Raw genomic sequence first — 27,782 nt, forward strand, 5'->3', positions numbered from 1 at the left:
AAATTTGAAATATTTGGCTGTAGCAGAAGGCAGTTTGTTCGCCGAAGGGCTGGAGAGTGGTACACGAATGAGTGTCTGCAGGCAACAGTGAAGCATGGTGGAGGTTCCTTGCAAGTTTGGGGCTGCATTTCTGCAAATGGAGTTGGGGATTTGGTCAGAATTAATGGTCTCCTCAATGCTGAGAAGTACAGGCAGATACTTATCCATCATGCAATACCATCAGGGAGGCATCTGATTGGCCCCAAATTTATTCTGCAGCATGACAACGACCCCAAACATACAGCGAAAGTCATTAAGAACTATCTTCAGCGTAAAGAAGAACAAGGAGTCCTGGAAGTGATGGTATGGCCCCCACAGAGCCCTGATCTCAACATCATCGAGTCTGTCTGGGATTACATGAAGAGAGAGAAGCAACTGAGGCTGCCTAAATCCACAGAAGAACTGTGGTTAGTTCTCCAAGATGTTTGGGCCAACCTACCTGCCGAGTTCCTTCAAAAACTGTGTGCAAGTGTACCTAGAAGAATTGATGCTGTTTTGAAGGCAAAGGGTGGTCACACCAAATATTGATTTGATGTAGATTTTTCTTCTGTTCACTCACTTTGCATTTTGTTAATTGATAAATATAAACTATTAACATGTCTATTTTTGAAAGCATTCTTACTTTACAGCATTTTTTCACACCTGCCTAAAACTTTTGCACAGTACTGTGTGTGTATATATATATATATATATATATATATATATATATATATATATATATATATATATATATATATATACATACATACATAATATGTGTGTGTGTATATATACACACACACACACACACACACACACACACACACATATAATATATATATATATATATATATATATATATATATATATATATATATATATATATAATATTGTCACATACTGTACATGTCACCTCTTGCCAGTCAAGTTTCCCACTTGTTTTACTGGTTTCAGAATGGGGGGACCGGATTGCTGCTTGAGGGATGCCACCCTGTTATTACCATACCCTAAACAAACTGTCTGCCTATATCAGTTTCACCAGAGTCTGAGTCATAGCTGCTTCAGTTTTTTTAATTAATCCTGTTACCCAGAAAAAGATAGTGTGGTGAGCAGTTTTTCCTCTTTGTGCTCCCCTGAGCAGCAGTATGGAAGCACTATTCGAGTGTAAATATTTTGCTGTGGTCAGTTCTTCCTGTGTTTGTTTGTCATGCACCATTGTGCTTTTCTTCATTTAAATTTTTTTCATTTGCAGTCTCTCATTTTCGATGAAGTTGATTTGTCAGATGCCAGCGTCGCTGAGTCAAGCACAAAAAATGTCAACAACAGCTTCACGGTAGGGTGCTGTTCAGATAAATGACTTTAACACTCAGGATGAAATCATTCGGGCCACAAAGGCTTGAAAAGAGACCGCTGCATGAGTGCAGTCAGACTGTTAATGTTTTAGCCTGCTGTCGTGTCTCTAAATATAATCTGTATGCTGTATAAATAGACTGTATGTTGGTATATACTGTAATTTCAAATTGTATTGTAATTGTTCACTTAAATTTGACTGCTGGCTTGTTAATCCCTTTGAAAAAAAAAAAAGATATATATATACACACACACACACACACACACACACACACTAATACTGCATTAACTTGCTGTATTTTTTAGCTTTTTAAGACAGTAGTGTTGCATTTCAGAGTATCAGTTGAGTCTTTTTGAACACAAAGTATGAAGTGGGAGTCTTATTTATATACCTGTCTTTGGGAAGTCAGTAGAAATAAACCTGCAGGCCTCATAATCTCCCTGTCATTGGCTGTGGTGTACAGTAAGTACTGAGGGCTCTCCCTGTCATTCACTGTGCTGTACAGTAAGTATTGAGGGCTCTCCCTGTCATTCACTGTGCTGTACAGTAAGTATTGAGGGCTCTCCCTGTCATTCACTGTGCTGTACAGTAAGTATTGAGGGCTCTCCCTGTCATTCACTGTGCTGTACAGTAAGTATTGAGGGCTCTCCCTGTCATTCACTGTGCTGTACAGTAAGTATTGAGGGCTCTCCCTGTCATTCACTGTGCTGTACAGTAAGTATTGAGGGCTCTCCCTGTCATTCACTGTGCTGTACAGTAAGTATTGAGGGCTCTCCCTGTCATTCACTGTGCTGTACGGTAAGTACTGAGGGCTCTCCCTGTCATTCACTGTGCTGTACAGTAAGTATTGAGGGCTCTCCCTGTCATTCACTGTGCTGTACAGTAAGTATTGAGGGCTCTCCCTGTCATTCACTGTGCTGTACAGTAAGTATTGAGGGCTCTCCCTGTCATTCACTGTGCTGTACAGTAAGTATTGAGGGCTCTCCCTGTCATTCACTGTGCTGTACAGTAAGTATTGAGGGCTCTCCCTGTCATTCACTGTGCTGTACAGTAAGTACTGAGGGCTCTCCCTGTCATTCACTGTGCTGTACAGTAAGTATTGAGGGCTCTCCCTGTCATTCACTATGCTGTACAGTAAGTATTGAGGGCTCTCCCTGTCATTCACTGTGCTGTACAGTAAGTATTGAGGGCTCTCCCTGTCATTCACTGTGCTGTACAGTAAGTATTGAGGGCTCTCCCTGTCATTCACTGTGCTGTACAGTAAGTATTGAGGGCTCTCCCTGTCATTCACTGTGCTGTACAGTAAGTATTGAGGGCTCTCCCTGTCATTCACTGTGCTGTACAGTAAGTATTGAGGGCTCTCCCTGTCATTCACTGTGCTGTACAGTAAGTATTGAGGGCTCTCCCTGTCATTCACTGTGCTGTACAGTAAGTACTGAGGGCTCTCCCTGTCATTCACTATGCTGTACAGTAAGTATTGAGGGCTCTCCCTGTCATTCACTGTGCTGTACAGTAAGTATTGAGGGCTCTCCCTGTCATTCACTGTGCTGTACAGTAAGTACTGAGGGCTCTCCCTGTCATTCACTGTGCTGTATGGTAAGTATTGAGGGCTCTCCCTGTCATTCACTGTGCTGTACAGTAAGTACTGAGGGCTCTCCCTGTCATTCACTATGCTGTACAGTAAGTATTGAGGGCTCTCCCTGTCATTCACTGTGCTGTACAGTAAGTATTGAGGGCTCTCCCTGTCATTCACTGTGCTGTACAGTAAGTATTGAGGGCTCTCCCTGTCATTCACTGTGCTGTACAGTAAGTATTGAGGGCTCTCCCTGTCATTCACTGTGCTGTACAGTAAGTATTGAGGGCTCTCCCTGTCATTCACTGTGCTGTACAGTAAGTATTGAGGGCTCTCCCTGTCATTCACTATGCTGTACAGTAAGTATTGAGGGCTCTCCCTGTCATTCACTATGCTGTACAGTAAGTATTGAGGGCTCTCCCTGTCATTCACTGTGCTGTACAGTAAGTATTGAGGGCTCTCCCTGTCATTCACTGTGCTGTACAGTAAGTATTGAGGGCTCTCCCTGTCATTCACTGTGCTGTACAGTAAGTATTGAGGGCTCTCCCTGTCATTCACTATGCTGTACAGTAAGTATTGAGGGCTCTCCCTGTCATTCACTATGCTGTACAGTAAGTATTGAGGGCTCTCCCTGTCATTCACTATGCTGTACAGTAAGTATTGAGGGCTCTCCCTGTCATTCACTGTGCTGTACAGTAAGTATTGAGGGCTCTCCCTGTCATTCACTGTGCTGTACAGTAAGTATTGAGGGCTCTCCCTGTCATTCACTGTGCTGTACGGTAAGTATTGAGGGCTCTCCCTGTCATTCACTATGCTGTACAGTAAGTATTGAGGGCTCTCCCTGTCATTCACTGTGCTGTACAGTAAGTATTGAGAGAATGTGGAAAAGGTTACCCTCCACAATCTGCAAGCTATTACACTTTTGAAAGGGAATGAAGAGCAGAATGTTCTATTATGTCTTCATTGTCCATCCATGCTTTTCAGTTGTGATTCTAATATTGAGTGCGTGTGTGTGTGTGTGTGTGTGTGTGTGTGTGTGTGTGTGTGTGTGTGTGTGTGTCCCCTACCCCCCAAGCTAATTGTAATTCACTCAGCATTGTGTGTGTTGGAGAGCCATAGAATGTGCTTCCTTCAGCCAGTTCTGTGCACGTTGTAATTTGTCATGCAATGTGTTGAAAGTGTGGAAACATTTTACATAAGATATAGTCAGGTATTATTCCTGTGGTACTTAGCCGGAACTGATTTTGTAGCCTTTGTTTTGTTACCACTTTGGGTAATTAATGATCACATTTCTGTTTATTTGGTAGTTAGGTGAAATGGTTCCCTGCTTCCCCTTTGCTGTGAAGGTGAACAGTATCTAGCCTAAGATAGCTCTCATTACTGTGTAAAGCCTGATGTGAAAACGGTCGGAGTGTAAAGGAGAGTTAGGCAAGCCATGGATCATAACAATACTGGGTCATTCCCCAGGCCTTGCTAAATTAAGATGCTGTCGTGGAGTAATACAGCTCACAGGGGACTGGGAGTCTATATATAGCAGCTGTCTTTTTCATTTGACTGAACAGGGTTTGATATGTATAGCAGTGAGGAAAATCTTTCTTCAGCCAGAGTGGTAATCTTCATTGACTCGTGTCCGCTGCGAGAGGCCCAAGGTAGTGTGCAAACAAATGCTTCTGAAAATGCACTAGTCTGGATTTATAGTTCTACTCGTCAAGGTGATTGTTTCTTTCAAAAAGCAAGTAATGCTGCCTACAAAGACATAAGGGTGAGCCCAAAGTACAGTTGTTGAAATGTAGTACTTTTTTTTTTTTTATAGAGAACAGAACAAAATGTATATTTCTAGGACAACAGCTCTCAAACAGACAATTAGTAAATAGTAAAATGCATTGGAAAGTGAGTGAAAGCAAACAATGACAGGATCTACAATGCTCAGTTTTATTTTGTGTCAACACAATTTTCATTGAATCGCCAACTTAAGTGATGCTTCAGGATCCTGCCTGAAGTATCACAAATCCACCAGGCATCGGTGTAGCTGCGGTGGTCCTCATGTCTGTCATACAGCTGTCCCACCCATCTTCAACTAACCTGCTAAATGAATAGCCCCTGTCTGGTAACTTCATTTCTGCAGACCATTGTCTTCAGTTTGGTTTGCCATTGGATTGTCTCTCTTGGGTTACAATGTAGGTACCTGACTTTCTCACAGCCCAAAGCCCAACACCAACCTTTTATTGGGCTGCAATCCATCATACTGTTATTGATTAATAACATAAACGTCTATCTATTTCACATGTGTTGTAAGCAATTGATGTGCATGGCTGTTGAGCCAGGTGGAAATACACAATGCACATAGCTTGGAATGAAGGTCTTTCCTCTGCTCTACTACAGCAAAAGACATGCCAACAGGGGGAAGAATACGTCAGACTTTTGGTTTTTGTTATAAAAAAAAAAAAAAAAAAATTTCTAAAAAAAAAAAAAAAAAGAAAGAAGTGTGTGGAAGTATTTCCAATATTTTATTTTAATTCTTTCTATTAGTTTTGTTATTATTTATGTTGCCACAGAATGCTACGGATTCACATATTTATATTTGTACTTGCAGTTAAGGGTACTATTTATTCAGGCAAACAATCCCTTGATTTAGTAACACAACTGTGCGCACCAAGAATGTTGGCTAATAAAAGACATGGGCAGTCTGCCTATCTCCAGAATTGCAAATTAAATCAGATTGACCCTGTCCCCAAGCGAGCGTGCCCAGCATCTCAATGAGTATTGTTGTGCACTGGCAGCCTTCAGTAAAGAAAACCACAGCCGTCATCTGTTGCAGATATAAACAAAGGATTTGCTCTTATTATACCATGTGGGTGTCCACCAAGGTGTCACAAAGCATTTCCATAAGAATGACACAGGAAATTCTGCTTTCTGTAGTGGAAGAAGACAAGCGACCCTTATTGACCATTCTGCATTAAAGCAATGCAGTAAGCCATGGCTTTGCAAGTAGCAAATCAAATGCATATCAATCTTTTTATATTAAGATTAACGGTGAAGGAAATGGGCTTAAATAACCCACTGTTTGTGATTAAGTAAAATGTGTTAACTTTTTAATCGCATTTCTGAAATAGTTATGTATCCAGAACCAAGCAACAATAATCTTCAATCTGCAGACAGTCTATCACATATTCATAACAGTATGCATTTGTTGGACTAGTGTACAGTATTGAACACTTTCAGGGTTAGATTCAGGGACACACACAAGGTATCTGAGGTTCCCCCTGCGGTGTTGACACGAAACCCTTTAGTTTACTTTTGCTGTATCCCATGTTGTTCATATTGCAGCAAGTTTGTTCAGTGTATTCCCAATTCACACATCATAGGTAAATCAACTATGTGATTACTTTTACTCGGAAGCGTTCACCAGGAGAAAGAGAGGAATGTTCTTCTGAATATCACTGTGAGCTCAGTTCATTCACACGCCTGCAAAAGTGCTTGTACTGTGATTCAAACTAGTGGCCTGTTGTGTGATCCGGATACTCTGACATTCTTACAAGATTTTTTTTTTTTCTCCTGGCGAGCGAGTAAATGTTGAGGAATGTGTTGCCCTGTTGAGTTGTGATTAAACATTTCTAAAGTGTCAGCAGTATATTAAAAATATAACGCTGTGATACAGACAACATGGGACACGTGTGTTTCTTGTAAACTTTGCAGCGCATTCTGTAAAGCTTTACAGGTTTAATGTTTGACTGGAGTGTGTTGTCATGTTAACTTCCTTTGAATTCAGTATGAAATCATGCTTTCGTAACTATTAGATGTTTTCATAAAATGTATTGGATTAGGTGATCTCTGCATTGTGGGTGCAAAAGATTCGATTTGTGCCACTTATTGTCGAATAATTGTCATATCCTAATTATCATAAGTTTAGTATTATAAGTTTAGTTAATTTCAGTGATGAAATTGTAGCTGATGATTAACAATGTCCAAACAAGTGCCCCTGCAGAGATGGCTGCGCACAAATGCAATTTTTCATCATAAAATGGATCAATGCACTGACTGAGAATCTTTACAACAAGTCCATGCAATCACATAGTGTCATTAGTGTCATAGCACAGTAGGTGCTAATTTAAGATCGACTTTAGAAGCTGAGAAGTGTCGGCACATTCATCACATCACAGCTGAAATCTCCTAGCAGGATTCAGATTTCAGTGGTTCACTGCAACTTGGGAATAGTGAAATTCAGCTGCCACTAGGGCAGTTGTTGATAGTCAACTGCCCCAGTCTAGTCCAGGAGAAAGAGAGGATGGGGAGATGGGCAGCTTGTATCTCAAACCTCCAGTGTTGTCACTCAAACATGAGTATTTTGTTAGCTGTAACAATCCACACAGAAAGCATTGCCTGATGTCGGTTATTTTTAATAAATTGGATTCCATTACAATGAGAGCGTGTTGTATTTCATTACAATGAGAGCGTGTTGTATTTCATGCAGAACCAGTAGAATTAAAGCCAGCATCAGTCAGCCAGTGGCAGCTTCGGGATACTGCACCCCCCCGTAACAATCAGCCCCCTTCTGACAAAAAGTGACACCCTGTGCCACACACTGTGATTGTGTGTGTGCTGACAGGTCTGTGCAGCTGAGCAACTGCAGTGTGTGCCGACAGCTCCTATAGCCTCTGTTGCATTTCTTATTTTAAGGACTTGTCTGATGTGGGCAAGGATTAGATTAAAAGAAGGAGCATGCAGGAAGATATCAGAGCTGTGTTTCCCCCATTTTAAAGCTCTGTATTGTATCTGCCAGTGACTGTGCTGAAGGAGCAGAAGGGAATCCTCACAGTGAGGTCACACAAGGAAATATAAAAAATAATGGTGGTTGGGGGGGGGGGGGGGGGGGCGGCGGGGTTGCTGACATCACCTCGTCAGCTTGAAGCCTGAAGTTTCCCAGAGCTGCCTGCCAGCTTATTAGCAGAGCGGGAGAGAGCCAGGGAGAGAGAGAGGGAGAAAGCAAGCCAGCGACGCATTATTTTCTAATGACTTCTCTCTGCTTCATTTGATCAGTCATCCTGGGAAAACATTTAGAGGTAATCAAGCATCCATTTGGCTCCAAACTAATGACGAGAGAATTGCTCCTTGCATAAACTGTTTAATCAGAGAGAGGGGAAAATGTGCAGCCGTTAATAACTGTTTTTCTCTGGGGTTTGAGGGGGGTAGGAGCCCAGGGTTGCTAAAAGATCCTCCGCAGTGAGGTGGAAGAGAATCGAAGGCAGCATAAAGCTCCAGCTGAGTGGCGAAATAGGCTGTGGTGAAATTAACAGGGGAGAAGGAGCCTTTTTGTGTAGCTGGAGGAAGGGATTAGAGATGAGAGGAGCCCAGTACGTACACCAGAGGGGATTGCTGACCACCAGGCATAATGTGCTGCAGCTCGGCAGAGATCTTTAAATCCTACTGCATGCGGGAAGTGACATCTCATTCAATGTGGTGCTGATGCTTTTTTTTAAATGTATTTTTATTATGTTGTTTTTAGGCTGGATTGCAAGATGTTTTGTTGATTTTTTCCCTTGATTTATTCTAAGTGCAGCTGGATAGCTCTGGTTTTGGGCAGTGGGGTGGGGATGGGATCCCAGTAGTAGGAAACCAGCCGAGCGCTGGAGCAAGTGGAGCCAGGTCAAAACATAGGATTCTAATGACAATGACAGTAGTTGAAAGCCGCTATTGGGATTAGAACCTCAGTGCTTCAATGCACGAAGGAATGCCTGAACACATGATGCCACTGTGACAACCTTGATAATGGTTGACAATGAGACATTGCAGGGAAGATTTGGAGCTCTCTGTGTTTGTGTGTGTGTGTGTGTTTCTGTGTGTGCATGCGTGCATGCGTGTGTGTGCGTGGGAGTTGCAGTTCTCAGCTTCTCGTCTGTCATGTAGCTCCGGTGGGGGCAGCAGCAGGCAGAGAAGCAGAAGATACCCCGGGGAGAGTTTCTCGCTCAGGTTGGCTGTCGCATGCCTTTCTCCTGGTTGACACAGCTGAGGAGGTTTAGGTGCCCACTGTGAGATGAGCGAAAGTCTGGCTTTACTGGCCCGAGATGGACCGGTAAAGTACTGCCCCTTAAGTCAGTATAATAGACCCTTTTTTTTTAAACCTGTTCTTTTTTTGTTGATTTTCATTACTAATTTAGAAAGCCAGTTTTTGTGCTTCTTCCAGTGACTGCAGATTGCGTAATGTACGTGCACATTTTAAAGTGCAAAAAGCTATAGGTATTATAATTTTCAATTGCCAAAACAGTGCCCTCCAGAATAAAGTATTGATATCTGTTGTTTGGTAGTATGTGGTGTGTTGTAAGTAAATTGTTTTTTTTGTAGCCAACACAAAGTGTGGCAATAGCTGCAGCCTTTTCTGGTGAATTAGTGAATTTGCAAACACACTCAACCCAACATCTCATTCTTACTGTTGCTGCACTAACATAGCAAGGCACGGTGGGGTTTGTCAGTATGAAATGCTTGACTGATGGGTTGGTGCGTGTTTGGCTTCTTGATTAATAGTGTAGCTGTTTTGTTAACATTTTCAAATGCATAACTGTCATTTTTTGCACCTCCAGCTGCCATGAGCTTTTCATTGGGTGTTTCCTTCTCATTACTGTATCTAAATACATTTCAGTACTTCTATAAGGACATTAACATATAGCCCGTATAGGAAAAGCTTTGCACTTTATTTAATTGCCTAACAGAAACATTCCCAGAACCAGTCTACAGTATATTAATATCTCTAGGTATGCAGCTGCAGGGTGGTTACAATACACATTAATAAAGCACTGCTTAAAGGAAACCAAGCAAGGTTTATTAGTTGGCTAACAGGTTGGAGGTATGTTGCAACTGGTTGCTGATTTGATGAACATACTGTATAAACTGTAAGTGGTCTCAGAGTTGAAAGAGGGTCAGTATACAGCAATGTCTTTTCTTTCCAGAGACCCAAGATCTTTAAACATAATGAGCCATTAAAATGCAGCAGTGTTGGCTGGTTCAGCATCACGGCACTAGACATATTGACCAGCATTTTGAAATCAATTTCCAGGAGACCTCATGTGCTCAGTTGTGAGGCTAATGCAGGGACTGGGTGGGGGGGGTCAGAGAATGAAAAACAATTAGTAAATAAACACATGAACACTTTAGTGAAGTGCCTTAACCCTAGCAAACCCACTCATTGTTTGTTCATAAAAGAAGCACACGGGTACAGTATTTAATGAACTGGTGCAGCACTTCAGAGCTGTTAAAAAGGATTGCTGTTAATCCACACTTCTAATATTAGAAAGAGAGAGGGATAGGCAGCAGGCTCCACCATCAATTCCACCACCTGCTTTATTTCCCTTGACAATGTGTGCCGGCCAACGGATCAATTACTCTAATTTACATGTGAGGATTTGGGCATATCTCGACTCCCCAGATACAATACCCCTTTTATGTGTTTATAGCACAGCCAGGCAGTGAAATCATAAGAGCAGGGGAGGGGCTATTTAAGGAAGCAGTCTGGCAGCAAGCACATGTCTTTAACTTCCCAACCTCCACGACAGCTGTTACTTAATTGGATTTGATTGGGCAGCATGCATTGTGTCCGGCATATCTGAATGTATACTGTGCTACTGTATCCTTAAACATTTAAAGAGCTGGGGACTCGGGTCAGCACAGCAGAGATTCAACACTACTGTACGGTACAGATGTTAATTATAGAGCATGTTACATTACGTGAGGGCTCTGCAGTTTGTCATGTACTGTACCTGCAGTAATGAGAGGGAGACAAACAGAACATAATCCCCTCTGCACATTCTCTCTCAGGAGCTTCAGCCACTCTTTTCAGACAGCAAGATAATATTTAATGAGTATAGAGAAGCGTTAACCACAGAGGGTTAACAATTGTATCAGTGCAACGATCAAACTAATGGTAACGACAAAGGCAATTATTTTATAAGGGCACCTACAACAGGAAGGAACAAACAGGCTGTGAGGACTGTGAAAACTGACATGGGTGAACACACTCACCCACACATGCACATGCACAGTTTCATCCCTCTTTTTTCTGCCTAATCTCTTTTTAACTTTCACCTTTCTTCGTATGTACAATTCCCCCACTGTAGTCCAATGAATATTTACATAGATTTGTCTATAGAAAGAAAAGGAGCAGTATTGATTGATGGCATTTGAATTTGATTGTAAATGGTGCCAGATGGAGCTAGATGTGCTAAAATGAGTTAATTACACTGCTGTTTAATAGAAGCAATTAGATTGAAAACGAATTCCAAAGCAAAAAATATCCATACCGTATTAACAATTGAAAAAAAAAAACTGGGGCGCTCTGAAAGAACATAACAATTTAATTTTATCCTAAGCACCTCATAATTTGTAACATTCAGTTTCCACATGTCAGTCGTTGTTTACATTGCCTTTGCCAACAACTGTAAAATGATAAAGTCCCTATGCTCCCTATTCCACGATACTGCTGGCATAACCCGAGGTTACTGATTAGAAATGCAATAACAAAACAACACAAAACAAAAAAACAAAAACAAAGGTACAGCACTTGGAAACATAGGCACTGTTATTCCTGTCTGGAGAGGTAGTAGCACGCACAATCATTAAAGTCAAATGCATATGATGCTGTATGCTTTGCATTTTGCAGTTTCTCCTCATTAGGTATTTTGCTTAGTTAAGCCAGCAGCTGAGTTACTAGAAAAGGAATGACCCTCTTTCTTACATGAAGACATAATGGCTGCGTGGGTGGTGCTTGTAAAAAATGATCGGTGCAAGTGTGGGTAGAGGAAATTCAACACACAAGGCTGGACCCTAGAGAAAGCACTGCAAATGCAAAGAGACAGAAAAGAGAACATAAATGTGAAGCACTCCAGTTTTTTCTCAGAATTGTATTTTTATAGAGCCTGCATGTGGTGGGTCTGGGGTCCATCTCCCTAGCAGTGCGTTTGTCCTTCGGGGATTGTTCTTACTAGGCAGGTCTTGAGTGTGAAGGTATGCCCTGTCTCTATTCTATGTGCAGCACGCATTTGGTGTATAAGCAAGGATGAGCAGAGATTTAGGAGGTAGCCAGATGTTCTTTGAGTCAAAGTGAGAAAACAAAAGTTGCAGGCAGCGGAATCAATAAGTAACAAGATTAAAGGCAGCCCGAATTTGTTGGGAGGTTTGGTGTAAATGCAGCACTTGTTATGAAACAGGCTTTTAGCATCTCCCCCCCCCCCCCCCCCCCCCCCCTCCCAAGACATTCTCTCGACGTCAGAATACATTTCTCTGCTGTAAGAGCTGCAGTCAAAGAATACATTTCTCAGCTGCAGCACCCAAGACGTGGGCTGCCCCGGCTGCCTTTTAAAGAGCGGGCACATCCCTGCAAGCGCCACTGCCAGTGTCACTTCGGAAACACTCACCCCCCACAATCTTTTCCAGATAATTACACCGTTCAGGAGACTCATTCTTTGTGCAGAAAACAGAAAGGAAATGGAAGACTGGATCACCTCATTAAAATCTGTACAGTCCAGAGAGCATTACGAGGTAAGCTTTTATTTTGTTAGCTTTCCCTCAATGTGCTGCACACCGTCTTCCCAGAGTGTGCGTCTTTCTCTGATTTGCACAGACAGCAGCAATGCAGTTACCTGCATAGCATTTCTCAGTCTACATGCTCTGCAATTGGAACTTTTTGTTCCTCTGATAATATGTAGGGTATTTGACTAATTTGTGTTCAGTATGGTATAGTAGAACTGTAAAACATTTTATTGAAGATTAAAAAAAGAAAAAAACAAAATTCTGTTTCTAAACTAAATTGTCTCAGCGTAGACTGTACACACTTTTATTTCCATATTAGTTTAATTCATTTTTGTTTTTGAGCTTGGACTTAGATTGCATTTAAATAGGCGTCACACATTTGACTGGTTTTAGCACCAATCTCGGACTACCTTACCGAAGGCAGCATTAGGTGATTTTATATATGAAAACCCTTCCATCCATACTGTATGAGATATACTGTATACTATATATGAGAATATGAATATGAATATGACTGAATTCTATTTTTCCATTAACGCTGCTTGGTTTCTGTACATGTTTTTGTTTATATATATATATATATATATATATATATATATATATATATATATATATATATATAATAATTTCTTTTATTAATTGGGTCATAAAAAATACATTTTAAAAAATTGTCTGAATGTGAATTAAATAATAAACAATCTCTATAAATTTGTCATGATTTTAAGTAACTAACAATAACAAATATTTTATTCATGCTCAGCTATTTGATGTAATATGAACCCAAATCAAAAGCCTTTTTTGTAACACTGTGTGCTGTTTCAGCCTACAATAGCCAGTCATGAGGACTGCACAGGGAACTACAAAAGAGGGTTGTGACAGCTCTGCTCTTGAGAAATGCATAAACACATGAGCTAGAAGTGCTTAGACCTAGTTATGTCTCGGTGCTGCCAATTTGTCTAACTTCTCCTTTGCTAGACGGCACAGTTTAATGTGGAACATTTCTCAGGGATGCACAACTGGTATGCCTGCTCCCACGCCCGCCCTACCTTCTGCAACGTGTGCCGGGACAGCCTGTCCGGGGTCACCTCCCACGGCCTCTCATGTGAAGGTAAGGACTGCCAGGCACTCTGCACAGCACCTGCCTTTGTTGTGCACCCAAGTTTCCCTTCAGATATTCTCTCTGGTGTGGACCGTGCTGCATTTGTTGCCCCATGTCTTATTAACATGCCTAAATACATAAGCAGTGCAATGGGTTATTGTTTTTTGGGTTGATTGTATGTCATTGGTATTTGTCTGCATATTTAAAATAAAATATAAAATTGATGAAAAAACTAAAGATGCATTATTAAGAGGTTGATGATACAAGTTTTAGGCTGGGCGCAGATCATAAAACGGGAATAAGACTTCAGTAACACATCACATCTAAAAATAATACCCTGTACACCTCTAACATGGAGAATCACGACAACAAACCAGGAATAAGACTGCAATAACACATCACATCCAAAAATATACCCCTGTACACCTCTAACATGGAGAATCACGACAATAAAACAGGAATAAGACTGCAATAACACATCACATCCAAAAATATAACCCTCTACACCTCTAACATGGAGAATCACGACAATAAAACAGGAATAAGACTTTAATAACGCATCACATCCAAATATATACCCCCTAACACCTCTAACATGGAGAATCACGGCTTGAGAATGCAGAGTGTTGGCACATTATTATTTATGGGGGTTTTTTTGGTACAGGATGTCAGCTCAACAATATTGTGAAAAGAACAAATTACTTTTCTGGTAAATCATCTCATTGTCTTCAGCAATTAGGGAGCATTATTCATATTTTTCCTTGGCTGGCAGGTGGTTTTTGAGTTAGACTGGTAAATATTTTATTACTTGGCTGGATATTGAAGTTTATATACATGGAGTTTGATGTCTTTTACTTGCCATAAATCTATTGCATCTGATCTAGATACTGTAAACAGCGATACGATCATTAGCGCACTGCAGAAGATAGTGGTTCACTGCCAGACAGACGCTGCTTTTTAGTGTCTGCTGAAAGCATTTATATTTTTCCTGTGCATTTATTATTTAAATGTGGTTGGTTTAAAAAATACTGATACAACAAAAGCATCACATTTCTTATTGTACTTTATTACAATTGGTTTGTGTCTTCTGTTTGTCGTTGGTTAATTACTAAGATGTACAGTAAGCTGTTTTTCAATAATGTGCCATACAGTTTACACAAAGCACCCAGAGGGATATGAAAACGCAGTGGAAATTTGCCATATTTGGTTGTATCTAGGTTGGTGTACACCATGAGACTGTGTCGGGCACTCCTGAGGGAATTCATGCTCATGGCTTTATTCAAGCAGGATTGCATTGTTTATACAACAGCACTCCCAGCTGCTGAAACATGGCATTATTGATGGGATTATTATGTGTGCAGCATTAGTCTAAATCCAATGGTTGAATTAATGCAACTTCTTGCCCATCACACCTAATTTTAACTTGCCTGTTGGTGTTTGGTAAGTACACAGCTGTGCATTGCTACAGATAAAAGCCATTCGTTTTAGTTGTCAAATAGGATTGGCTACACTGGCCACTGTAAAAGTCTATTTGCACACGAGGCAGGTTTGGGAACTACAGGATTGTCACATTTCTTTGGAAAATAAAAATAAATTCTGTTTGATTTATTTGACAGTGATGAAACCACAGAGGAGGGGAGGTATAGTCACCCAGGCAGCTTTGATGAAATGACGATGAAAATTTATTTTTAAATAGTTGTATGTATGTATTGTTTAGACATAAATCATTTATCTGCATCAATATTCTTTTTCTTTAATTTGTTTATCTACGTGAAGAATTCATTTACAGATGGAAGCCCTGGGAGATGATTTTATGTAATCAAAAAATATATATTTTTAATTTAATATCTGTACATCCACACCAGGATAGTCACCAAATTAGGCAATATCATGAGTCCCAAGCAGCCGAGTTCAATAAAGTAACTGCACAACAGCCTTGCTGACATCACATATCAGCGTTCACATGTTCCCAGCTGGGATTTAGTCAACACCACATCAGAAAACACAGAACAGTGCCATCTGTCTTGGAGCACTTTAAAGAGATAACCCTGTATGCAATTCCCAGAAGCGTTTCCAAACCTCACACAGGGGCTGTTCATGGGGATTATGTTTTTTTGGGGGGTTTTTTTGTAATAGTTAAATTAAACTTTGCGTTTTAGTGTCCTGGGTGGGAAGATTGGATGGCTGTTATGGTCCGGTAGGTTTGACTGGGTGTTTTGGAGTGAAAGCTTTATTGCAACAGTCTGCAATTGTGCGTGTTTCATTCCCGCGCCATTATGAAAGAGCATATATATTTTCAAATTATAGCCAAACTGTGAGAGTAAAAAGCCTTCCTGGAAACAGACCATGTATGCTGTAAAATGACCAATGATTATAAACATTTTTTAAATGTACGAATGAAAATATGCTACTTTACTGTATCTTATTAACAAAATATAAATGCCACCTAGGATTAAATGTGATTTTACTGATTTTAAATGAACTATCAAAATGCCTTTATAGATTACTGAATCTGTGGAAATCTTGACTCTGAAAAGCATTTGAACGTTTCACTTGAACCCTTTTCCCTGTTAATGGGTACCAATTAGCATGACAGGAGGATTAGGACAGGTTCCGGAGCTCAGTCAATGTTCTGAACTGTTTGTGTTTGCGATGGAGTCACGGCAGGAAAGAGTTAAAGAGATGTCATTCACACTCGATCAAGTTTATTGCTCTGCAAATGGCAAATAATTAGAGATTCCAAACTGACAATGCAGTGGATGGCTTATTATTGCGGAGGCCGGGCATCAGATCAATCAAGCGCGTAATTCTTATTCTATCTTGAGTCGGAGGAACATTCTTAATCTGATTAAAGGAGCAATTGAATTTACTCAAGGAAATCAACAGACTAACTGGCAGAGTTTAATTTATTAAAATCACTAAGAGGAGGGAAGGGGGCTAGAATTGCATGCCCTTGCTGAGAAACGGCACAGAAAACTATGTCTTTTTGTAAACCGTGAAATGTTTTGGATTGAGATGGAGCATTTCATTTCATCTCAGTAATTGGACCATTGTGTTTCCATGGAGGCACCTGAGCTATTAGGTTTTTTCTTCCCTTTATCACCTTCTTCACAAAGAATCAGTAAATGCACCATTCTGCATTGATGAATGCATTTGAATCAAAACATGAAACAGACTGGAACTAAAACAGAACAACTTGGCATTTAATGCCCCTTTACAGTGTTTTTTTTTTTTTTTTTTTTTATAAGTTTGTGTTAAGGTGCTTTCACCTGAATTCAGGAGCTGTTCTTCAGTTCTGGTTTGGATCAAGTTTCCTTTTGTTTTGCTGGCAATACACTTGCTGTGCACTAGGTGGCGCTGGCACTTACTAATATAAAGACACTTCAGGCTGATTTAACCTACATTCCATATATGTAGGCAACTGAGAGAAGATTTGATTCCTAGATCACAGGTGTGCTTTAAACTGCATAGTTTACAAAAGTCACCAGGATGTGATGAGAGAAAAAGAATCCCAAATGTGTGATGTGTGAATCCCAAAAGCTTGTGGAGTTGATTCTGTACGCTTTGAGTAGCAGCAGGATAAATAATTAAAATGTTTAACTTAGATTTTAGCTGGAATATAAATGAGTGTTAATGAGTATTATCAACGTGTTACATTTCCCCGAGCGAGATGAACTGTGTAGGGAAATGCAATGCCTTCTCACACAGGCAAATGTTAAAAGCTATCTTGTTTAAGATCAAGAAGTGGCAGTCAAACCTGCATCAAAGATCACTTGAGTAGTTGTCAGGAGCAGGTTTGACTTGACTGGATTCACAGCGTCCTCTCTGATTCTCTTCCAGTTTGCAAGTTCAAGGCACATAAGAGATGTGCAGTCAGGGCCACCAACAACTGCAAGTGGACGACGCTGGCCTCCATAGGAAAAGACATTATTGAGGATGAGGATGGGGTAAGGCACTTTGTTCCACATCACCTGCTTTTAATGTTCATGTGATTTAATAAGGAATTGAGGTAGAAAACTCTTGTGATTTTATTGCGTAATGCCCTGAAATGGGATAATGTAGCAGTAAGACTGTAAGTGATTATTAGTGGCGTGACATCGGAAATTGAAATAAAAAGTTCTGGAATGTGTTCGTATTGCATATGCTTTGCATCTTTGTTGACTAGTTTTGTTTCAGTTGTTTATTTTATTTTTAAGTCAAAAAGCTGTGTCTCTAAGCAGGTGTCAGTCTTTAGCTAAGATTATTAAGAAGCCCAAGAATATGGAAGATTATAAAATGGAGGGAAAAGGGCCCTAGAAAAACAGTAAAACAAAACAGGTGACTTTTTTTTTTCTTTGCAGATTGCAATGCCACATCAGTGGCTGGAAGGTAACCTCCCTGTTAGTGCCAAGTGTGCTGTGTGTGACAAGACATGTGGCAGTGTTCTGAGGCTGCAGGACAGGCGCTGCCTATGGTGTAAAGCCATGGTAAGGATGACGAGACCTGTGTCACACATTGCAGGGTGTCTGGCAACTTGCCTTCCCTTGTTACATGCTGTTTCAACAGTCACGCTGCAACTCAGAGAAGATTTCTTCTGTGGGTTATTCACTAGAGAGGTGAATAGTAAAGGCAATACATACTGAAGTAGAGTGTTTCTAGTTAATTGTACATTGCACATTTGTTACACGTCACTAAGTCGCTGTTTCAGTATTTCACTGTTTTATGTTCAAGACAGATAATGGGATATCAAGATAGCACTATAGTTTTATTTCATGTTTCTTTACTTTGAGGCAGGGTGTGGAGTTACTTGATTCAATTTAATTGTGTCACGTTATTTTCTTGGTCAGCGTTGGAGATACAGTAATGCCCCAGGCAGTGATAAGGTGCCAGCATTTTTTTAATTGATTCTATGTCACTGTGAGTTTTAGGTCGCAGTGTGACCGTGCTCAGTTTTAAGACTCTAATTGCTGAATTATTTGCCATGAGATTTTTAGGAATGTATTTTGCTCCATGGTTATTAGCTAAGCTTTTACCTCAGAGACTAATTAGCACTAGTCTGATTTGAGCTGGCTCAGCTCTGGCCTCTCACGTGCAGAGACTCATTCTAGCAGTTGTTTCAGGACTGGGATTGAATTGGCTGCTGCTCAGGTTAGCTTGAGTTACAGTCATGACAATTGCTGGTTTGTTTCAGGTTTATTTTGACTGTGTTGTTGTTGTGATTGCTTTATTTTTTCACAGTTCTGTTTTGTTCTCAATATTTTTTTGTCAGGTGCACACTGCCTGCAAAGATGTGTACCCCCGAAAGTGCCCGCTTGGGCAGTGCAAAGTGTCCATCATTCCACCGACTGCCCTCAACAGCATTGACTCAGACGGTAGGTAGCTTGTGTGGACTGTCACTTGAACTGTGCTGCTGCTCACAGTATTGAACAGCGGCTGCTTGAATGCTCAATTGTTGCAACAAAAGGCATTACTGGACAAGAAACCATTGACAAAACAGTTAGATGTTGCCATGCTGTTTGCTTAGTCATCTGGCGGCTTATTACAGCTGGAGAATAAAAAGGAAAACTACTATGACTGATATGGGTTTTAAATTCATAGCCTTAGCAATGAAATACTACCTGTTCTGTGTCGTGGAAAGAAGAATTAAAAAATAGCTACCTAAAAATGTTTCAAGAAGATAAACAAAAATCTTATTTGCAGTCACCATTTGTAGTTGTTTTTAACTTTTCAGGTGTGATTAGTAAGTAAAAGGCTGTGGGTTTGTAGCGGAATGGTATGTAAATGGATGTTGACAGTCTCCTTTTGAAAAAGCATCGTTTATAAGCCTCCAGACGTGGCTGCAGTGCTAGTTGCACTAACATTAATAAATTACATTAATGAACCCAAACAATCAGTTTAGTGCAGGAGCCAGGATACACACCTATTATGGTCTGATAATCAGAACAGGTACTTCAATAGAAAACATCACACACGCCAGGGTTGGAAATTCAAAGCAGGTACTTCAATAGAAAACCTCACACATGGCAAGTTGACAGCTGCGGAAGTCCTCATGTGTTGCAGGGGGTCTAATATAATGCTCCCAGCAGTGGCTAATCTCAATACAGCCGCTTCTCATTTCACAAGCTTGTGTGTTTCATTTTCATTTGTTTTTAATGTTAGTGCTTTTTAGAAAGCATTCCTCTTACAACCACCAGGAAGCAGTCCCAGTCAGGGAAGTCACTGGTGTTAATGCAGGGTTGCAGGGATAGCAGGACACAGCTAAGTATTTATTCATAGTCGGGTTTGGTTTGTTTTTTTCCCCAAAACCCTGTAATGCTAATGAAATCTGTAACATTTTGCAAATATCATCATTCTAACTTTGCAGTTTAACAAATTCCTCATTAGTATGTTTCTGTGAACTGCATCAGTAACGTTTTTTTTCCAAGAGAACATTTGTATGATGCGTACATTTCATTTTCAGATAGCTTATTGCCACAGCTGCTTAAGGCTTGTCTGAGTAAAAGGTCACCATGAAAACCCATCTGGAGGACCAGACCCGTTACTAAAAAAACAAAAAACAATGCAAGACAGATACTAAGTGCTTGTGTAAATATATACTTGTGTAAAAAGCAGCAACTCACAAGAGTGCTGATATAATCAGAATGGTTGTGTCTAAACCCATTAACTACCAAATTCATTTCTTTGAAAAACATCTGACTACAGGCTGCATTGGTGGAATGTGATACATTACATTTACTTAACTTCTTCCTGTAATACAATTAAAATAAGTTATCATAATAGTATAGTTAAAGAAAACATTTAAATAGCAGGTAGATGCCAGTTAAAAATGCTCCAAAAGATTACAAAGTAGCCTGTCCTCAAATCATTTGACATAGGCTACGATTAGAACTAATTACAACATGCCCACCACATCTCTGCTCCATATAAACATATTGCTGATAATGTGATTAACCAGCCCATACGACTATCTCTATAGTCTAAAATAATATATCATAGTCATCCCATTACTATTTTTAACATTTGCTGCTGTTGTGTTGTGATGTTTTTAAATATGCATTTCCAGCCGTGACATGGCAGGGGTTATGTAGGTCACTGACAGAAATACAACATTTACTCTCCTTTTGATTTGTTTTCTCTTTCTTTGCAACAGGCTTCTGGAAAGCAACCTGCCCCCCATCTTGTGCCAGTCCCCTTCTAGTCTTTGTGAACTCCAAGAGCGGAGACAATCAGGGTGTGAAGTTCCTGCGCAGGTTCAAACAGTTACTCAACCCTGCTCAGGTGTTTGATTTAGTGAACGGAGGACCTCATTTAGGGTAAATCTTTCCATTCCTTCTTTCAATGTGTGTCTTTATAATTATATATATATATATATATATATATATATATATATATATATATATATATATATATACAGTGTCTTGCAAAAGTATTCAGACCCCTGACCAATTCTCTCATATTACTGAATTACAAATGGTACATTGAAATTTCGTTCTATTCGATATTTTATTTTAAAACACTTAAACTCAAAATCAATTATTGTAAGGTGACATTGGCTTTATGTTGGGAAATATTTTTAAGAAAAATAAAAAACTGAAATATCTTGCTTGCATAAGTATTCAACCCCCACACATTAATATTTGGTAGAGCCACCATTCGCTGCAATAACAGCTTTAAGTCTTTTGGGGTAAGTATGTACCAGCTTTGCACACAGTGTCGGAGTGATTTTGGCCCATTCTTCTTGGCAGATTTGCTCCAGGTTGTTCAGGTTGGTTGGACGACGCTTGTGGACCGCAATTTTCAAATAGTGCCACAGATTCTCAATGGGATTGAGATCAGGACTTTGACTGGGCCACTGTAGGACATTCACCTTTTTGTTCTGGAGCCACTCCAATGTTGCTTTGGCCTTGTGCTTGGGATCATTGTCCTGCTGAAAGGTGAATTTCCTCCCAAGCTTCAGTTTTTTAGCAGACTGAAGCAGATTCTCTTGCAGTATTTGTAACAAGATGCCCAGTCCCTGCTGATGAGAAGCATCCCCACAGCATGATGCTGCCACCACCATACTTCACTGTAGGGATGGTGTGTCTTGAGGCATGGGCAGTATTAGGTTTGCGCCACACTTTGAGTTTTGGCAAAAAAGCTCTATCTTGGTCTCATCTGACCACAAAACCTTTTCCCACATCACAGCTGGGTCACTCTCATGCTTTCTGGCAAACTCCAGACGTGCTTTCAGATGGTACTTTTTGAGTAACGGCTTCTTTCTTGCCACCCTTTCTTTACAGGCCAGTGTTATGCAGAGCTCTTGATATGGTTGACTGGTGCACCATTACTCCACTCCCAGCTACTGAACTCTGTAACTCCTTCAAAGTGATTGTTGGCCTCTCTGTGGCTTCTCTCACAAGTCTCCTTCTTGTTTGAGTGCTTAGTTTTGAGGGACGGCCTTTTCTTTGCAGTGCCTGGGTGGTGTGATGCAGCTTCGACTTCTTGATTATTGATCCAACTTTGCTCACTGGGATATCCAAACACTTGGATATTATTTTGTACCCTTTCCCTAATCTATGCATTTGTATTACTTTATCTCTAACTTCTGTAGAATGCTCTTTGGTCTTCATTTTCCTTCAGATTCACGGCCTTACCAATGATCCTTCAACAGTGGGGTTTTTATCCAGAAAATGTGACAGCAACTTTAATGGTTCACAGGTGGAGGCCAATGGTAAGGTAATTGTGTCCTCGTTAGAGCAATTTCTTTCATCGGTGCAAACTGGGAGCTTCCACAGCACAAGGGTTGAATACTTTTGCAAGGCACTGTATGGATGTGTGTATGTATATATATATATATATATATATATATATATATATATATATATATATATATATATATATATATATATATATGATTTTGTTTCCTTTTTCACTGCAAACATTCTACTGTACATGTGTCTTTTTAGGCAGTCTGTCTGCAGTTCCCATTCTGACAGCATTACTCTTTTCTGCAGTTTACGCTTGTTTCAGAAATTTGACAATTTCCGAATCCTAGTGTGTGGAGGTGATGGAAGTGTTGGCTGGGTTCTGTCTGAAATTGACAAGCTAAACCTTCACAAGCAGGTTGGTCATTCATTTGCTGCTTCGGGTCTGTGTTTGATTGCTGTGGAACTGAATCATTGACTATGTATCTAATTATCTGAATAAAACTTTCAGGACATCCTGGAAATAACACATTTAATAGGTTAAACACTTTTACACATTGTCTATTTTGTCACCTAAGAAATTGAGTTTTCTTGACATTGACTCCTAGATTTGTGTGCTTGGTTTGTTTGCATATTTTTTTTTCCCATTAAATCAGTTGTAACACTCTTACACTTAGTGAACTGGTGGTCATCAATATCCAGATCTTTGATACTGAATGAAGTGTGCCTGTTGTGCATTATACCAGTTTTTAGAAATGTTTCTTACAGAAGCGCAAAATTGGGATTTTGGAAATGTAACAAAATCAATCTTATTAAGCACTGGTGTGTTTCCCATAAGTAACTTCCTTTGTATTGAAATATAACTTGTTACCCAATAAATCTTGAACAATTTGTCAAATCTATGAAACATGAATTTTCCCTGTCGTGTTCCAGTGCCAGCTGGGAGTGTTGCCCCTGGGTACTGGGAACGATCTTGCCCGCGTCCTTGGCTGGGGAGCATCATGTGACGATGACACACAGCTTCCTCAAATCCTGGAAAAGCTAGAGCGAGCCAGCACAAAGATGCTTGACAGGTATGCAGAAGATATCACACACAGTTGTCTTACAGCTCTTTCATTCTAAACTGTTCAAGCTGCCTGTAATAGAAGAGCTGATCCAAATCACTGAAGCTAAAGGATCATGCAAAAATCTTGGGGTACCCTTTCCAGTTATAGACTGGCCAGTCGCTGTTAGTGTGGCACACAGTGAGCAGATGAGATCTTCTGGAGAATGTGTTTAACAAATCCACCAAGCCTTCTTGCATGGATATGTTTGTAGAGCATAAGAAGAGTGTAGAATGAGGGCATGTGGCCCATCAAGGCTTGTCTGGTTCCTTGTAGCTGATTGATCCCAGAACTCAGTCAAATTGATTCTTATCACATTTGTTTTGTTTGTTTGTTTTGTTAAACTAGAATAGAGCATTGATTGTCTACTAGGTAACCATTCTAAGTTAACACAGAAGGCAGATTATTGAGCCCACTAGTCTGTAAAACATCATGTTGAAATAATTCTTGAGGGATGTTTTTTATATATACATTTACAGATGGAGTATCATGACATATGAAATAAAAATACCTTCAAAGCAGAGCTATCCGGTTACTCCAGAGGAAGAATCGGAGGAATGTGAAGTAAGTGTACAAGTGGAAAAATATGCAAACCTCTATCTGTTGAAAAAAAAATCTAAATGTTACAAATATATAAAGTGTGGTTGTTGTGTTTATTGTTATTTATTTATCATTTTTATTTTAAAAATAGGCCAAGCCAGTGTGCTTCTATTGAAGCAATACACCCAGTTATTAACTTTGTTCACACAGCTTCAGATTTCGTCTTATGAAGATTCGGTCGCTGCCCATCTCACAAAGATCCTTAACTCTGACCAGCACTCTGTCGTCATATCATCAGCAAAGTGAGTCTTGCAATTCCGGAGGACGGGCTGTCAATTTGTTACACAATAAGTCATGAAAACAGTCCTTTCAGTTAGCATGTATGTAAAGCAACCTTCTCATGCTGCAGAGTGTGGGGTAGAGCCAACTGGGAGGCCATGTACCAGTGAGTGATAGCAGGATTTCAATCAGTGTTGGTGTGAATGGAGAGATTATTTACAGTCAGGAATTAACCCTTTTCTCTTTCCTTCAGGGTTTTATGTGAAACTGTCAAGGACTTTGTTGCGAAAGTTGGCAAATCCTATGAGAAAACAACAGAGAACACCAATGAGGCTGAAGCCATGTCTATAAAAGTAAGCCTTCAGCAATACATCAAAATGCCCATGTTTTTTCACCGACAAGTGTAAATGCTTATTGAATTAAGCTTTTTATATAGAGCTTCTTCGTGAATCACCTTTTCAGCTTCTCATCTGATCCAGAGCAAAACGCTTTAGAGCTGAAATAACCAATTGAATTTGACCCAGAATCGACCCTTAGGGATCTGTTTCAGATGGAGGAGCAGCTCGACATTCCTGAGATGTAATACCATTGAGTTTGAAAAAAGTTTCTTTTATTTTCCAGTGTGAAGTATTGAATGAGAAGCTGGACTCCCTGCTCCGGACTCTAAACACTGAGGTCAAGGCCACGGCCCACCCACCGCATAGCACCCCACCAATCGTTGAGGAGGAAGGCGAGGAGGAGGAGGAGCTAGAGGAGGAGGAGCTAGAAGAGGAGGAGCTGAGTGAGGAGTCGCTGACCGAGTTGAAGAAGCTGGAAGAAAATCTCACCGAAAAGCCGTCCCCGCATAAATTCTTCAAACCGAGAGAACAGCTCATGCTGCGAGCCAACAGCCTGAAAAAAGCTGTGAGGCAAATCATAGAACAGACGGAAAAAGGTGCGTTATTGAAAACAAAAAACATGTGCTGTAAAAATATTCTTCCTGTCTACTACCACTTGTTTAAGCAATACAGCTTATTGTTTACATATTTTATTAATTTAATTAATTAATTATTTTTTTTGGGGGGGGGGGGGGGGGGATGTGGATAAATAACAGTAACAAATGTGGTAATAAAGGCTCAAACAGGTTTTTTGTGCAGCTGTTGTTAAGTCGATGAACATAATATTGAGGGTAATTCCTTCCAGTCCAGTGTGTGGTTCAGAAGATCCTGTACTGTGATCCAAGACGTGGGATGCTGGCAGTGAAGGTCAACAGTATAATAGCTGAGAAAGTAAAGAACTTTTCCTTTGCACAACCAGGCCTGCGGATGAGCTCTAAGTTAAGCAGACTGTGGGGACTTTTTTGGCAGTAAAGAACTAAAGTTTGGAAGTTTGGATTTGTCAGAAGCTGGCTGTGGGGCTGTGTGGTCTCCTGGGTTGAATGATGTTAGGTCTGTGCACAGGAGCCCGTAGGAAGGACAGACAAGGATAGTGCGAGAGAAAGCTTGTGGGCAGAGGTCTGTTGATCCAGCAGACAATATCTAACCACAAATCTGCTCATGTTCCCACTTTGTGGCTCCCGAAAAGAAAATAAGTGATGGATTGACCCCTTCACCTTGATTCTGAGCCCTGCTAATCAGACGGGAGGTGAAGCTGGAGCAAATAAGTTCTTGAGATGTTTGTTGAGGAATTGCACTGGTTTAGGTGTGGTGGTTTTGTTGCACAAATTGATTTTTTGACAGTGAACTATTGCAACGATTAATGCTGTTAAGCAGGATTATTGTGAATGCACTGCATTCTGCTCACAGATGTATCATTAAACTGTTTTTCAAGAATATTTAAGAAGTGCAGCAGGTGTTTAGAGTATAGGACTAAAAGCCACAATGTGGTGGATTTAAATTGGTAGCCTTGGCAGGGAGTGCATGCTAATAACAAACTTGTTTTCTGATATTCTCCATGGCAGTTGTGGATGAGCAGAACGTCCACACCCAGGAACAAGCGATCCAGTCCCCGACGGAGTTCAAGAAAGAAAATGAGGAGGAGAGCAAAGACGATGAGAAGGACGAAGACACCAAGGAGTTAGAGGCACATTCAAGTCAGTAAACTTTGTTCTTGTATTAACCTTTATCCCTCCCTCTTAGACCCTGCTTGAACAAACAGGCAGCAAATAGCCAACCAGGCTTGACTGACCGGATCTAAATATTGCCACCTTTTAACTCTTGTGACAGCAAGGCCCGTCCCTTTCTATTCCAGGGCAACTTTTGTCACAATTTCTGGGTTCCTGCTGCTGCTGGTGGTGGATATATACGACACGTTGATACCAGACCTGGTCTTTTATAGTCACATAACATGTTTTATAGCTGATCAAAATGATTACTGAGTTCTGGTTTATTCTGACCTCTTTTGCATTACTTCAGCACCCATGATGTTGAGTTAGTCAAAGTCAGTCACTTCAGAATTGAAAAAAACTAAAAAACAAGAGGCTTATAGAAACCTGACTTTGTCTTTCTTATACCAGCCAAAACAACTCCGAAATCCCCCCTAGAGAGACGAATCAGTCGTAGCACTCAGTCCTACAGCGGCTCCTTCTCCATTCCTCACTTCACTACCAGCAAAGAAAACCTGCCAGTATTGAACACCAGGATCATCTGCCCAGGTAACCGGGAGCTGTCCCACTGCAATAATCCATCATCCCGTAATGAATCTACTCATTACAGTAACTGAAAAATACTGACGCTAGGATAGGCTTTCGAGAGGCACCATTTCCTTTTCTGAAGTTTTACAGCAAGCAGCAAAAGACAATGGGAGTCCTACTGACTAATTTATCTAAACTGGAGCACATTAAGATACTGCTGCTGTTTGGATTAGGATTAACTCCCCCTACATGCACTGGTCAAGGTGTTGGTTTTCCTGGCCTCTTGTTACACAAGGGGCCTGCCTTAATGATCTACACGACTATTAGATGAATCCTATATTTAGATCAATCTGTGAAGGAGTCACTTTACCTCCTTGTGCGTCAGTGCTGTAAATCAATGCTGTAACAAATTGGGCAGAAGCATATTGGGAAAAACTTCCATATAAGCAATACGGTCACCTTTTAAACATTTATTAAAAGCCACTTTCATGATTTTACACACACATGCAAATCCTATGTCGTACTAGCTAAAAAATTACCCAGGAAATGCATTGTAAAATGTAAATGGACTTTTGTGTTTTTACTTTTCCAACAGGTTTAAGAGCTGGACTGGCTGCCTCCATTGCAGGAAGTTCTATCATCAGTAAAATGCTGCTGGCCAACATCGATCTCTTTGGAGCAACGCCATTCATTGATGCAGACCCGGATTCACTGTAAGGAATTCCTTTCGCTGTGGGTTTGTTAGTTGATTGTTGCCTCCAGAGAGCTCCTGTACTGCAGATTAATTGCCACGCCGCCAGTGCATGCCAGGGGCGTGAAGCCCATGAGAGTGCGTGACAACACGCTCTCATTAGAAATGTATTCTTAATGGCCAGTTCCCACTGTTTCAGGACTTTTACGTTGATTAGGTGAACCCTGAACCCTGTTGTATAATTGGTAAACCTGCCAATGAGTGCAAAGTACTAAGACCCAGGAGATTCTAGGTTTGAATCCTCAAAAAGGGGGATTCTTACTGTGTTGTTTTCTTTC

At 40.5% G+C, this 27,782-nt stretch overlaps 1 protein-coding gene across 4 annotated transcripts in view; it reads left to right on the top strand.

Moving 5' to 3' along the window:
- Positions 1-27,782, top strand: part of dgkh (diacylglycerol kinase, eta) — a 78,606-nt gene that overhangs the window by 36,639 nt on the left and 14,185 nt on the right. For 3 of the 4 annotated variants that reach the window (XM_041259809.1, XM_041259810.1, XM_041259808.1), the window contains 16 exons: positions 1,271-1,351; positions 12,363-12,467; positions 13,434-13,566; positions 17,398-17,504; positions 17,898-18,023; positions 18,806-18,908; positions 20,687-20,849; positions 22,530-22,638; positions 23,154-23,293; positions 23,803-23,887; positions 24,074-24,165; positions 24,396-24,495; positions 24,764-25,076; positions 26,082-26,213; positions 26,637-26,774; positions 27,349-27,466. In XM_041259809.1, coding sequence (XP_041115743.1) covers positions 1,271-1,351; positions 12,363-12,467; positions 13,434-13,566; positions 17,398-17,504; positions 17,898-18,023; positions 18,806-18,908; positions 20,687-20,849; positions 22,530-22,638; positions 23,154-23,293; positions 23,803-23,887; positions 24,074-24,165; positions 24,396-24,495; positions 24,764-25,076; positions 26,082-26,213; positions 26,637-26,774; positions 27,349-27,466 — 2,045 coding nt within the window. Of the gene's footprint in view, positions 1-1,270; positions 1,352-7,891; positions 8,003-12,362; positions 12,468-13,433; positions 13,567-17,397; positions 17,505-17,897; positions 18,024-18,805; positions 18,909-20,686; positions 20,850-22,529; positions 22,639-23,153; positions 23,294-23,802; positions 23,888-24,073; positions 24,166-24,395; positions 24,496-24,763; positions 25,077-26,081; positions 26,214-26,636; positions 26,775-27,348; positions 27,467-27,782 lie in introns of those variants that run through there. The other variant, XM_041259811.1, reaches the window with a different exon arrangement.

Source organism: Polyodon spathula, chromosome 9 (assembly GCF_017654505.1).
Source record: "Polyodon spathula isolate WHYD16114869_AA chromosome 9, ASM1765450v1, whole genome shotgun sequence".
NCBI lineage: Eukaryota > Metazoa > Chordata > Actinopteri > Acipenseriformes > Polyodontidae > Polyodon > Polyodon spathula.